The sequence below is a fragment of the Eleutherodactylus coqui genome, unplaced genomic scaffold (genome assembly GCF_035609145.1).
Source record: "Eleutherodactylus coqui strain aEleCoq1 unplaced genomic scaffold, aEleCoq1.hap1 HAP1_SCAFFOLD_28, whole genome shotgun sequence".
In the NCBI taxonomy this organism is placed as follows: domain Eukaryota; kingdom Metazoa; phylum Chordata; class Amphibia; order Anura; family Eleutherodactylidae; genus Eleutherodactylus; species Eleutherodactylus coqui.
Window position 1 is genome coordinate 102,799 of NW_027101783.1, and position 12,840 is coordinate 115,638.

General features: G+C 47.3%; 1 protein-coding gene across 3 annotated transcripts in view; it reads left to right on the forward strand.

The window, feature by feature from the left end:
* The window catches only part of LOC136591276 (sorting nexin-31-like), a 129,683-nt gene that overhangs the window by 73,171 nt on the left and 43,672 nt on the right, over positions 1-12,840 (forward strand). The window contains exon 1 of one of the 3 annotated variants that reach the window (XM_066588490.1): positions 6,482-6,591. The exons of the other annotated variants lie outside the window; for them this stretch is intronic. Coding sequence (XP_066444587.1) covers positions 6,532-6,591 — 60 coding nt within the window. The 5' untranslated portion in view covers positions 6,482-6,531. Of the gene's footprint in view, positions 1-6,481; positions 6,592-12,840 lie in introns of those variants that run through there. 3 annotated transcript variants of the gene reach the window in all.

Here is a 12,840-nt window from a genome sequence, read left to right on the forward strand (position 1 = left end):
CTCTCCAACACTCATACTTATAGGGTGTATACGCCTGTCCACTGGCGTTTTTGCATTGCGTTCCCTGTGGCGATAATCCAGCCGCAGGGAACGCAGTGCACGCTTTCCATAGGGTTGCTATGGAAAGCGCAGCCCCCCTGTCCATGAGCGGAGAATCATAGCAATTCTCTGCTCGCGGGCGGCAAATCGCAGCGTGCTGTGAATTGCCGCAATTCTCCGTGGTCAGCCTATCTGTCAGAAAGGGTCACCGCGGAGATCTGTTTGCTGGCTCCTGCTCCCGAGTGGCGGAGATCCACCGCGGGATATCGCAACGTCCGTGGACAGGCAGCTTTAGGCCCCATGTCCACGGGGAAAATCAGGCCAACGGCGGATTATTCATACAGAATCCCGCAGCAGGTCCCTCCTTTCCTGCGGACATGAGGCCTAAAAAGAATTACTTACCTGTCCGAACGCTGGGGATCTTCCCTCCGTCGTGGCCGGATCTTCTTTCTTCGGCCCGGCGGATGTGCTCGGCACGGCGGCAGTGTGCCGCGCGCATGCGCCGTTCACTCTGTGTTTTTTTTTTTAAACTCCTGCCCTCCTGCACTGGAGAGCAGGAATTCAGCTGCGGGTGTGCCGCGGGTCCGGACAGCTTCCATAGGCTTCAATAGAAGCCTGCTGGAGACCCGCACTAAAATGGAGCATGGTGCGTTTTTTTTCCCGCACGCGCAATCCGCGCCTCAGGGGAAAATGACATCCGCAGGTATTTAAGTCCAATGCATCCCTATGGGGCGCGGATCACGCTGGGGATTTTAAATATTATTTTAGCCGTGGACATGAGGCCTTAGGTCTCTAGCATACCACATGACAGGACATAAATTGATACATTTGCAGACATATCCCAACCACATGCAGACATTAACCCTTCATCTGCTGCAGCTGTGCAATAACAAGAGACAAGACATTTTGTACAGTGCATCCACACAAAAGACATGTCATGTATGACGATTATGGAGGGGCCAGGAATAGGTGTTCTGGGCCACTACATCTGCACTGTATGGACACCACACACACACACTCAGCTCTGCACTGTATGGACACCACACACTCTCAGCTCTGCACTGTATGGACACCACACACTCTCAGCTCTGCACTGTATGGACACCACACACTCTCAGCTCTGCATGACAGCCCCCCTCATACACAACTCTGCACTATATGGACACCATACACACTCAGCTCTGCATGACAGCCCCCCCCCCCCCCCCCTCTCATACACAGCTCTGCACTTTATGTATGCTTTAGGGCTTCTTCACACGGGTGTATTTGTGCACACAATACGCAGTGAATAGAACACATTGATTTCAATGGTTTCTTTAACCTGTGCATATTTTTTTCCTGCACATTTCGGAGCAGCAAATGCTATATAGAAGTCAATGGGGATGCGCAAATGTGTGTGCTACACTCTAGGAGATGCGTGAAACGCTGCATAATCGCGCAGGAAAAAGAACACATCTGGAACTCGGACTAATTCGCCATTTCAATCGAAGTGTCTTTGCTGTGCACAAATGAACATGCCATGTGGCTGCACAAAGTACAGTAAAGTATGCCGATGCGCACACACAAAAAACGTAGTCCATTCCGCAAAAATGCTACGATAATGCGTGCGCAAATACAAATACGCTTGTGTAAAGGAGGCCTTACACAGGATTGGGAGCAGTGTATGAGCAGAGGGGTTGGATCCACTGCCGAAAAAAAATCAGTATGAGGGCTTAAACAGATGGGCGCGTTTGTCCCATTTTGCGGCTTTGCAAACCAAGGGTGATTCTCGCACATTAATACTACGCGTGAGAAAAGGTAGGACGTGCCCTATCTTTCTCGCATGCAGTTATTCTAGCAGGACCGATCTTACGGCTTTATTTTTTCAAACACACAAACAATAGCATTGAGTTTGAATAGTCGAAGTAATAAACCCTGGTTGACACGCTCATACGTTCCTTAGTGGCGAGCGTATTAGCGCATGCGCCAATCTGTTTTTGCCCTTAAATAGTTTGGATTGTGGAGTTGATTTCCTGCGAATTTCATCCTTTGCATTGCAGAGAGGAAAATCCGCAACTAAACGATTGACATGCTGCTAATTAACAAATCGTGTCATTTAACAGTTCTGCTGCGGATTCTGCTTGCACTGTAAGGTAATGTTCACACGGCGGAATGCACCGTCCATGTTAATCCCGCCTCTAAAATCCGTGTCTGTTTGACAGGACAAGTTCTGCATGCGGATCCGTGTCTGAATGATGAAACCAAATGCATACGGTCGTCTGAATAAACCCTAAGAGCGCAAAAAATCATAGTTTCTGCGCTTACGCTGATCTGAAGAAGCCCAAAAGGTTCTTTCTCATGCGCGTAAATATGCAACATATTATTAGCGTAATACTCCGTAAATAGAACCCACTGATCTCAATGGGCTCATTCACAGCTGCGCATACATGCGAATTTTAGTTGCATGAAAAATCCGTAGCACGTCCTATCTTGGTGCGTATTACGTCCCGTAATAATAGCCCATTGCAATCAATAGGTGTGCGTAGATACGCAGGAAACCTGCATATTCGCTGCAGTAGCGCAGATTCACATGGCCGTAGGCACAACTCTGCTCAGCAAATGCATTGGAATCCAATGGTGGTCGCAATTTTCACGGGCCGAAATACGCATACGTCCACGTGAATGCACACTTAAGGCAACTTCACACGAGTGTATTGCAAAATACACTTGCATCTGCACAACTTGTTTGTGGGTACTTTGTGCGCATGACTGCGCTAATGCTGTGCGTATTGGCGAAGGCAAAGCTAGTGCACAAGTGTGTACATATGTGCACGTCTGCACAACTCCCATAGACATCAAAGCGACTTCCTGGTGCGCAAATGCGCACAAAATAGAGCAGGTCTTATTTTTTTTGCGCCCATGAGAAACGCGCTCGTAAAAGTGAAATGAGAGTAAATCCATTGCAATCAATGGGTTCAAATGTACGCGCTTTGCATGCAGGATTTAACCACGAGCAAAAACATATTAAAATACACTCAAGTGAAAGAGCTTTTAGGGCGGCTTCACACGGGCTATGTGCAAAAACATTCAGCGCAGTGCAGCGAATTGTCGCATAAATGAGGTTTAAGGAGGTAGATTTGCGCACGTTTAAGCGCATATTACTGGCACAGGCAGGGTCAGGTCGCACGCGTGTGAGACACCCCTTATGTGGATTTAATGGCTATTTAAGCCTAACAAGGTCAAGATGTGTGCCTTTTTTTTGCAGTTTAGCACTGTGTTTCACGCATCCCCTTGTGTATTTGCACACTTCCTGTAGACTTCTATGGGACTTTTGCTGCGCAAAAGAAAAGAAAAATAGAGCTGGTCCTACTTTATAATTGCTCACGCGAAATGCACGCTTATGAGAACGAACCCATCGAAATCAATGGGTTCTATTCTCTGTACTTAGAACACACACAAATACGTCAGTGTGAAGAAGCCTTTAGTGCGGCTTCACACATTGCCATGTACAAAAACGCTCGCCACAGCCTATTTGTGCACTAATGAGGTGGTACAGTTGCCCACTAGAGATGAGCAAACGTACTCGGTAAGGGCGATTTCGCAATCGAGCACCGCGATTTTCGAGTACTTCACTACTCGGGTGAAAAGTACTCGGGTGCGCTGTGGGGCGGGGGGTTGCAGAGGAGAGTGGGGGGTAGCAGCGGGGAACAGGGGGGAGCCCTCTCTCTCTCCCTCTCCCCCCCACTCGCTGCTGCAACCCCCCGCTCACCCACAGCGCACCCGAGTACTTTTCACCCGAGTAGTGAAGTACTCGAAAATCGCGGTGCTCGATTGCGAAATCGCCCTTAACGAGTACGTTCGCTCATCTCTATTGCCCACATGTCAGCGCACATTACTGGAATTTTGCGCACACTCTTTCCAAGGATTTAAAGGCTATTTCAGGGCTTAAACAGACGAACGTGTTTGTGCAGGCGTGAAACTTATGCACGTAAAACGCGATGAAGCAAAGCCATTGATTACAACGGGTTCGTTGTCACGAGTGTATTTCTCATTTGCAAATCCTATGTGCGAGAAAAGATAAGCCTTGCACGTGTTACGCAGAAAGCTGCCATAGAAGTCTATAGCAGCTTAAATGAAAAAGGGAGGGGGAGGGGGTCACGCTGCATACAACGCAGGGAGCAGCAGACAGCCGGCCGTTATATGGCTTGAATAGCCATTCTAACTTTAGTTTAATATGTGCTATTTTCGTCGCAATACGCATAAAAATAGATATGCTGCTGTTTCTGGTCTTTTTGTGCGCCCAAATGCGCACAAAAAAAAAATGCACATGTGACCGAGCCCAGTGAAATAAATGGGTTCTATTCACTCCGTAACGAGCAGGGCAAATGAGTTTGTGTTAATAATTAGGCTGCATCCGCACGGGCTACAAAATCTCGCTACACAACATCGCTCATGTGAAAGAACCCATTGGAAACCATGGGCTTCACATTGTAGCGATGATTTTGTAGACCGTTTACACCTGTGTTAGGCTAACGTCACATGGGCGAGCCCGATATCGGGCCGTTGATCAGGGTATGATATCGCACTTGCCACCATGTGAATTCCCCACGGATGCGAGGCGGTTTATGTTAACCCTTACCAATCCACTGTCTGACATCTGAAGACATTATGATTTAAGGCTGTACAGCTCCGATGTTGGAAGACATCCGTCAGGGTTCTCTTACTGTATATTGCCAGCCTCTCTGCTGTCGGAGCCTATCCAACGTGTCACCTCATGCAGTACTGGCTTTAGCCAGCAGATAGCACCGTTGTATAACAGCAGAAAAAGAGTAAGCCTCCTAGGAAAACCAGGATACAAATTGGACTGGAAAGGGTTAAGACTGGCTCACATTACTTTGGGAAAGAAGCGAACAGCCACGGCGGAGGATAGCAGAGTTTTATGCATTGTTTTTACGTGGTGCAATGCTGCCGGCGGCCCCGTTGGAAACAATGGGCGCTACAATGCGAGATCACGCAGAAAGACAGAACATGCCGCAATTTGTTTCCTGCATAGCATCACATCGCTGATGTGTATGACGCCATGCAGAAGAATGGGGTTCATATTGATGCAAGATTTGCGTGTTTCACAATGCACAAACTCGCACGGTTTTCTCACCCGTGTGAAGGCGGCCTCAGGGGTTTCTGTCTCGCTGTTCTGTTAAAACAGAATTAAACATTTCATTTTTTTTACTCATCGATTTAAATGGGTTTTTAAAAAAAAGAATAGGAAACAGAAAGCTTTGCGCGTGTTTTCCTGTTTGTGTGCACCAAAAAACACGCAACCATACTGCCATTCACAGAAACGGGCAATTAGTTCAGTATGTGATCATTCCCTGCATGAATGCGCAGAAAGATGGAGCATGCTGCGTATTTCTTTGGAGTGAACAAAATGCAAAATACGCTTTTGCGAATAAACCCATTGAAATCAATACGGTTTTTCACTGCGTACTGAGCGCACAAATACATGCGTGTGACGCTCCCCTTAGGCTCTTTTCACACGGCCGAGAAAATCGCACGAGATTGGAGCTTTGTGAGACGCACAAATCTTGCAAAAATATTCTTTTGAATGATGTAATATACATGAGCGTTTTTTTTTCTTTTCTGCATGGCATCGTGGTGCAGGAAAAAAATCGTGGCACGTCCTATCTTTGCGCATTCCCTGGGAATGCCTCACATTGCATCGCCCATTGTTTTCAATGGGAGTGGCACAGAATCCCACGATGTGCGAGGTGTACATGAGTGCGAGGTGTACACATTGACAACAATGGGAAACACTCTGCGATCCTCTGCCACGGCTAAGGATCGCTACTTCCCCTAAGTGATGCTAAGCAGTTTTAACACAAAAACGCCTCGCATCTGCAGAGACATCACAGGTTGGCGAATGCAGCAAATCCGGCCGTGTGAACATAGCCTTAAAGGTGTATAGGAATACCAAAGCATGAGGCTAGGTTCACACGGGATGGAATTGCTGCGGAATTTCCATGCAGCAATTCCAACCGCGACTCCTAATCCTGGGATTAGGCAGCCATGTGGACGAGATTTTTGCAAAAATCTTGTCCACACAGGGCGGCCAATCCTTGTGAAAAAGCCGGGCGGATACGGACATGCGGCGCGGAATTCAGTTCTACGGCATGGTAATTCTTTTTTTTCCCACTGCGGTCTCGCTCCTCTCTATGGGGAGAGAAAGCCGTAGCAGGAGGCAGAACCGCTCCAAAACCCGGCTGCGGTTCTCCCGTAGAATTTTGGTGCTGTCATTCCACGAGAATTCCACCGGGATTCCGTCCCATGTGACCCCAGCCTGAGGGGGCCTGCGGCCAGTCCTGCTCACCTGGCCAGGTGTGTAAGCAGCAGTGTGTGGCCACAGGTGTGGCCGCCTCTATATGCAGACACCGGCCGCCCACACAGGGAGATCCAGCAGCACAAGTGCTCACACTACAACCGTGAGCTGAGCTCTGCTACGTCTCCGCATTAACCATGCACATCAGCATCCCAGTGACAGAGGAGCTGGCGGACACTCTGGGCGGCCGTTACGTGGTGAAGTATCATTGCTTCTTGTTTTTCACACCTGTCTGAACTGATTTCATATTTATAGGTTGATCTGGTGATTCTTAGATGTTGAGTGAAATTCTCTTATATAAAAGGGGGTCATGTGTCGCTCATTCTGCATGTGAGCACTCAGCCACCCATAGGCTTTTGCGCTCCATGGATGCTGAAGACATGCTGGGAACCCCGCCTTACGGAATTGCAGTTTAAGCAGTTACCTAATGAACTTCTTTTAACCCCGTAATTCCTTTCAGGGCTTTGACAGATGAGGGTGTAACGTAATACACTTGCTCCTGCACTATTTATTTTGCGCAGTGAATTCGTGTATTTGACGTTTGCGACTGCGTATATGCACAGGCACCACTCATTCGCATGAGTGAGGGAGTCACCCCGTCCTGACTTAAAAAACTAATTTGCCTAACAAGGTGCTGGTGATCGTGGGTATGCGCTGTGCAGATGTGCGTGTTTGTGCACCTCCAATAGACCTCTATGGGGCTCTCTGTTGTACAAAAGATGGGCAGGTCCCATGTAATTTATTTTTTCTGGCATGCTGCAGATTTCAAAACCTGCGGTGGTCAATTTATGTGTAGAAAATATCAGTATGTGTAAGGCTGATGTATTACAGCTGCAGGTCCGTACTAGTCAAAATGGCATTAAAAAATGTTCTGTTTGGCTACAGGCACACAGTTGGGGGTATTTATGAAGGGAGTACTCCCCTGCCTGTCACCCTATAGGGTGAAGTAACCAAGAACGTCTATGGGTGTAACGGTGTATATACTTGGAGGTTGCCCCAGCATATGTACCAACTATGCTCTGTAGATGTTGTGGGAATTGATCCTGACGTGAGCGATCCACCGCATTTAAACACGTGCGATGACATAATAGAGTAATCTAGCATGAGGCAGTACCATCCAAGTAACGCATGACATGTACATACAATGTCAGGCATCTTCAAAGTTATGATGACAGAAGTTCACAACTCTTGGTGGCCCCAGTAGTAATAGCAACCCCACCCCCTATATTGGTGGCCCCAGTAGTAATAGCGACCCCTCCCCCTATGTTGGTGGCCCCAGTAGTAATAGCGACCCCTTCCCCCTATATTGGTGGCCCCAGTAGTAATAGCGACCCCTTCCCCCTATATTGGTGGCCCCAGTAGTAATAGCGACCCCTTCCCCCTATATTGGTGGCCCCAGTAGTAATAGCGACCCCTCCCCCCTATATTGGTGGGCCCAGTAGTAATAGCGACCCCCTCCCCCTTATATTGGTGGTCTATTGGTGGTCAGAGTAATAATAGCGACCAGCCCCCTATATTAGCGGCCCCAGTAGTAATAGTGCCCCCCCCCCCTATATTGGTGGTCCACTGCGGGGCTGAAGGAATCCCCCGCTGCAGCTATCACAGCTGTGGCAGAGGATTGCAGAGTTTCTCCCATTGTTTTTGACATGCTGTGATGTGTTTCCTGTATAGCATGGCAGTGCCATGCAGGAAAATATCACAAATGTAAGGCTGCATTCACACAGGGCGGATTTGCTGCGGTTCTGCCGCAGCAGATCCGCCCACGGCAAAACCGCCCGCGGCCGCTAATCTCGGGATTAGCCAGCCATGTGGACGAGGTTTCTCAGAAACCTCGTCCACACGGGAATCCGCTGCGGTAAATCCGGTGGAAACCGCGGCTGCGGCGGCCGCAGCCACGGTTTCAAAAGATTGAGCATGTCTGTTTACAGTCGGTTTTTTGTTTATTTATGTTACGGCTGCGCTCTCCTCTATGGGAGAGACGGCCGCAACGGAAAAGCATGCGGCCGGACCGCTTCAAAGCCGCCGCGGCTTAAACCGCGGCGGTTCTCCCGGCGGAAATCTCGCGGTTCTTGCTGCGGCCAAACCGCGAGATTTCCGACGGGAATCCGCCCTGTGTGAACCCAGCCTAACTGTCTGCCTTCACACTGGAGAGAAAATCGTGCAGGAAACTAATTGCAGCATGTTTTATCTTCCTGCGAGATTGTTTCCAATGGGACTGGTGGCAGCAGTGCCAGACCTATTGAAAACAATGGGTGAACTCCGCGACCCCCTGCAGCGGCTTTGACAGCCATGGTGGGAAAATCCTTCAGCCCTGCACGAATGCGAGGCTGTTTTCACATGAAAACCCCTAACATTCAAGGGGTTTCAGATGGATTCTGAGGGCAGTAATGGGCCGCGATGGAATATCGCCCACGCCAGTGTGAAGGAGACACTGGTCCCCGCTCTACTCACTGCTGTAGCAGTGTCTGGACATGCTGTTCTGAGCAAGTGAACGTCCAGAACTGCAGGAGGCATAGCAACGCAGATCCCATGACTGGAGCTGGCTCACGTGATCCGTGTTGCTATGCCGATACCAGGTCCTGGACGTTGCTTTTTCCCAGCACAGAATGTCCAGACACAAATACAGCAGTGAGTAGAGCGGGGACCTAGAGCTCCTGACAATGGCTACGTATGCAAGATGCCGCTCCATTCAATTTCAACGGGACTGCCAGTGATGGCAGAGTAGAAGCAATTGTCTACTTCTTTGAAATTAATAGAATGGCGACTGCACAGGCATCGTTAGATTCAGTGTGACATCACTGCGGGTGGGAAAAGCATCTCCACAGTGATGAGAAAAGTAGGACACAGGTCCCCCATTCTAGGGATTGGTGGGGGTCTCAGTAGTTAGATCCCCACCCATTAGACTTTTATCACCCATCCTATTGATAGGTGATAAAAGTTTAATTCTGGTATATCGCCTTTAATTTTATAATCTATCTAATTGATTTAGTATGATAGAGCCTACCACTTTATTGTAATCGGCGTAATAAGTAATTTAGTAGGACGGGGTGGGGGGGAGGGGTTCAGGTATCTGATGGGAACTTTAAAAAAACAGTGTCTGGGCAGTTTCTCTTCCAAGTGGTAGGACCAGATCCACCTGTAGCTCACTGTTTGTTCTCCTCTCACATTTTTGGCTGGAACACTGGAATGAGGAAACCTATCATTATTGGCGCTCTGGTTCCCTGCGGTCACCACATTCCTAATCAGTAGGCAAAAGGGTTTCCAGTATGACAAACGTTGTTTTGTATCCTTGGTACTTTGTGATATATTTTGGTGTACAATTATGAAAACTGATGTATTGCTGATCGTTGTGAGCTTTAAGACCAGATTCATATGGGTGTATTTGCGTGCGCAATATATAGTGAATAGAGCCCGTTGATTAAAATGGCTTCGTTCACATGCACGTATTTTTCCTGCATATTTCGGTCATGCAAATAAAAAATGCAGCATGTGCACCAAAAGTCCCCATAGCAGTCAATGGGGATGCGCAAAATATGCTAGGAGATGCATGAAACATAATTGCACTGAAATAAAAATACATCTGTAACTCATTAGACTAATTAGACATTTCAATTGGTACATATTTTTTCTGATGCTGTAGTGTACTTGACCCCTTCATGGTGCACATATGCTATACACATCCTAATTGCACATACTCCGTGCAGTTAGCACGCATATAGCTATCCACTGCAAATGCTGTGTATGGAGTTGGCATGGGAGACAGCCCAACCCCATACACGACGAATATCAGTTCTGACAGGGGCATTTAAATCTCCCTTTCAAGACATGGATGTCCCGAATAGCCCTGCTGCAATTAATATTATGAGGTCACCGTCTGGGTGTCATGGCATCTCGGGGACTTCTGAAAGTCCCCTGTGCTGCTATAATAGTTTGCCTATCAAAGATGTACCTGTGGCATGCCTTTTTAATAGGAAGCTTGTTTAAAATGTAGTATAATGCAATACCAGAGTATTACATTATACTATATATGCGATCAAATGATCACAAGTTTAGGTTCTCTATTGGGACTAATTTAAAAAAAAAAAAATCCAACTTAAAAATATCGCTGCATCTGTAAAGGTCTGTCTCCAAGAAAAAAAATGAATAAAAAGCTATCAAAAAGTTGTATATTTCCCAAAATAGTACCAATACAAACTACAGATCAGCCCACAAAAAACATGCTGTCACACAGTCCTAGTGACGGAAAAATAAAAGTATGGGTGCCAAAAGATGGAGACAGAAATTTTTATTTATTTATTTTTAAATTTCTAAGTCTTACTATTAAAAAAATGTAAATTTGGTGTCGCTGTATTCATACTGACCCACAGAATAATAGCCGATCACTATTATTGCACTATGAATATCGTAAAAATAAAGCTCCTAAAATGGTTCACTTGTTGGATTTTTCTCACTTTGCTTTACTTAGAATTTTTTTTAAATTTTCCAGTACATTATATGATATGCTAAATGGTACCAGTGAAAAATACAACTTGTCCGACAAAAAAAAAATCGTCATGTAGATATGTCGCCTGAAAAATCAAAATTATTTTTTTATTTGAAAGTGAGGATACCAGAACTGCAGAATGTGACCTGGGCGCAGGTGCTTCATTGACCCCTGGGCATGAAAGGGTTAATGTGCTACATTATATAATATTGTGCTGTATGGGCATCCTGCAATGCCTGTGCACCTTAAGGTCCAAGATGTCAGGTGGTGTCTGTTTCTTGGCTGCTAGCTACCAGGAAGAGGTGATGATGTTAACTTGAGTTTAAAGGCCCATTTAGACAGGATGAATGTTGGGCTCAGTGTAAATAGTAGCTGTTCAGTACTGAACGTCTGCTATGTTAAGTCAATGAAGAGGGGCAGGGGAGAGCAAGGAGTGAAATCTCCCCCAGCCCCCCTGCTGGCTGCTCTGTGAGCGATCCAGCTATACTAGCTCCCATGCAATAGCACGGGAGCGAGTGTATGTGGGGACAAGTGTCGGGCATCGTTTGCCCGACATTTGTCCCATCTAAATGGGCCTTAACACATAAGTGTGTTGTACCAAATGCTAGTGGAAGGGGGCAGAGCAGACTGACTGTCTTATGTGTACAAGGCTTGTAGTTCCATGTATAAGAACCTATACTGTAATATGTACTGTTGCCACATGCTAATAAGGGATTAGGGTTATATTAGGGCAGTGTGTGACCAAAGCCACATGGTGTGCTGAGGAAACCTGCTCGACCTGAGCGGAGTAGTGCTGGATCCAGCCTCTATAAAGTGTATCAGTGGCCTGTGAGCAATGTCACAGAGAAGAAAATAAGAGTAGTTTGGCTCCAATTGCAAATGGTCTACATTTAGTGCCTGGAAGACCTTCAATTGGCTTATGTTGGGGTTTCCCAAACTGTGCTCCAGGGAGCCTTTAGGTCTGCTCGAGCGATTGTCAGGGGCTCTGCCAGAGGGTCTAGGTCCCCACTATACTCCTTGCTGTAGTGGTGTCCCAACAGGCTGTACTGAGCAACGTCCAGGACCTTGGGGTGGCATAGCAACGCGGATCACATGAGCTGGCTCCGGTCATGTGATCCGCATTGCTATGCCGACCGCGGGTCCTGGACAGTCGTTTGCTCAGAACAGCCTGTCCAGAGTTCTCCCATTGCTTTCAATGGAGCTAGCGCTGCTGCCACCATCCCTATTGAAAACAATGGGCGAGATTGCAGGAATAATGTACAACTAGATAGGACATGCTGCAATGGTTTTCCCGCATCACCGCCTCACGCAGGAAAACATCGCTAACGTGAATGAGCCCATTCAAATAAATTTGGTTCAGATTTGTGCATCTTGCAATGCACAAATCTTGCGTGACTTTCTCGCCCGTATGAAACCAACCTTAGGGGGCCTTCACACTGGTGAGAAAATTGTGCGAGATTTGTGCGCACAAATCAGAACCACATTAATTTGAATGGAGTCATTACGTTAGCGATGTTTACCTGCATGGCGCCATGATGCTATGCAAGAAACGCATCGCAGCATGCTCTATCTTTCTGCGATATTGCCCATTGTCTTCAATGGGGTCGGTGGCAGCAGCACTGGCCCCATCGAAAGCAATAGGAGAACTCAGCGATCCCCTGCCACGCTGCTGACAGCCACAGCAGGGATTCCCTTCAGCCCCACAGTGGGCCACCAATATAGGGGGATGATGACAACGACGGAATATGTTGGCGCTATATAATTGTCGTCTGCAACATTTATATAGCGCCAACATATTCCGCAGCGCTTACAAGACAGGGGGAACAGAAACAAAACCACTGTTACATGTAATAATCAGTTGATTAAGACAATAGGGGTGAGGGTCCTGCTCCAACGAGCTTACATACTACAAGTAATGGGGTGATACAGAAGGTAAAGGGGCTGGAGATGTCCACAGTATGGC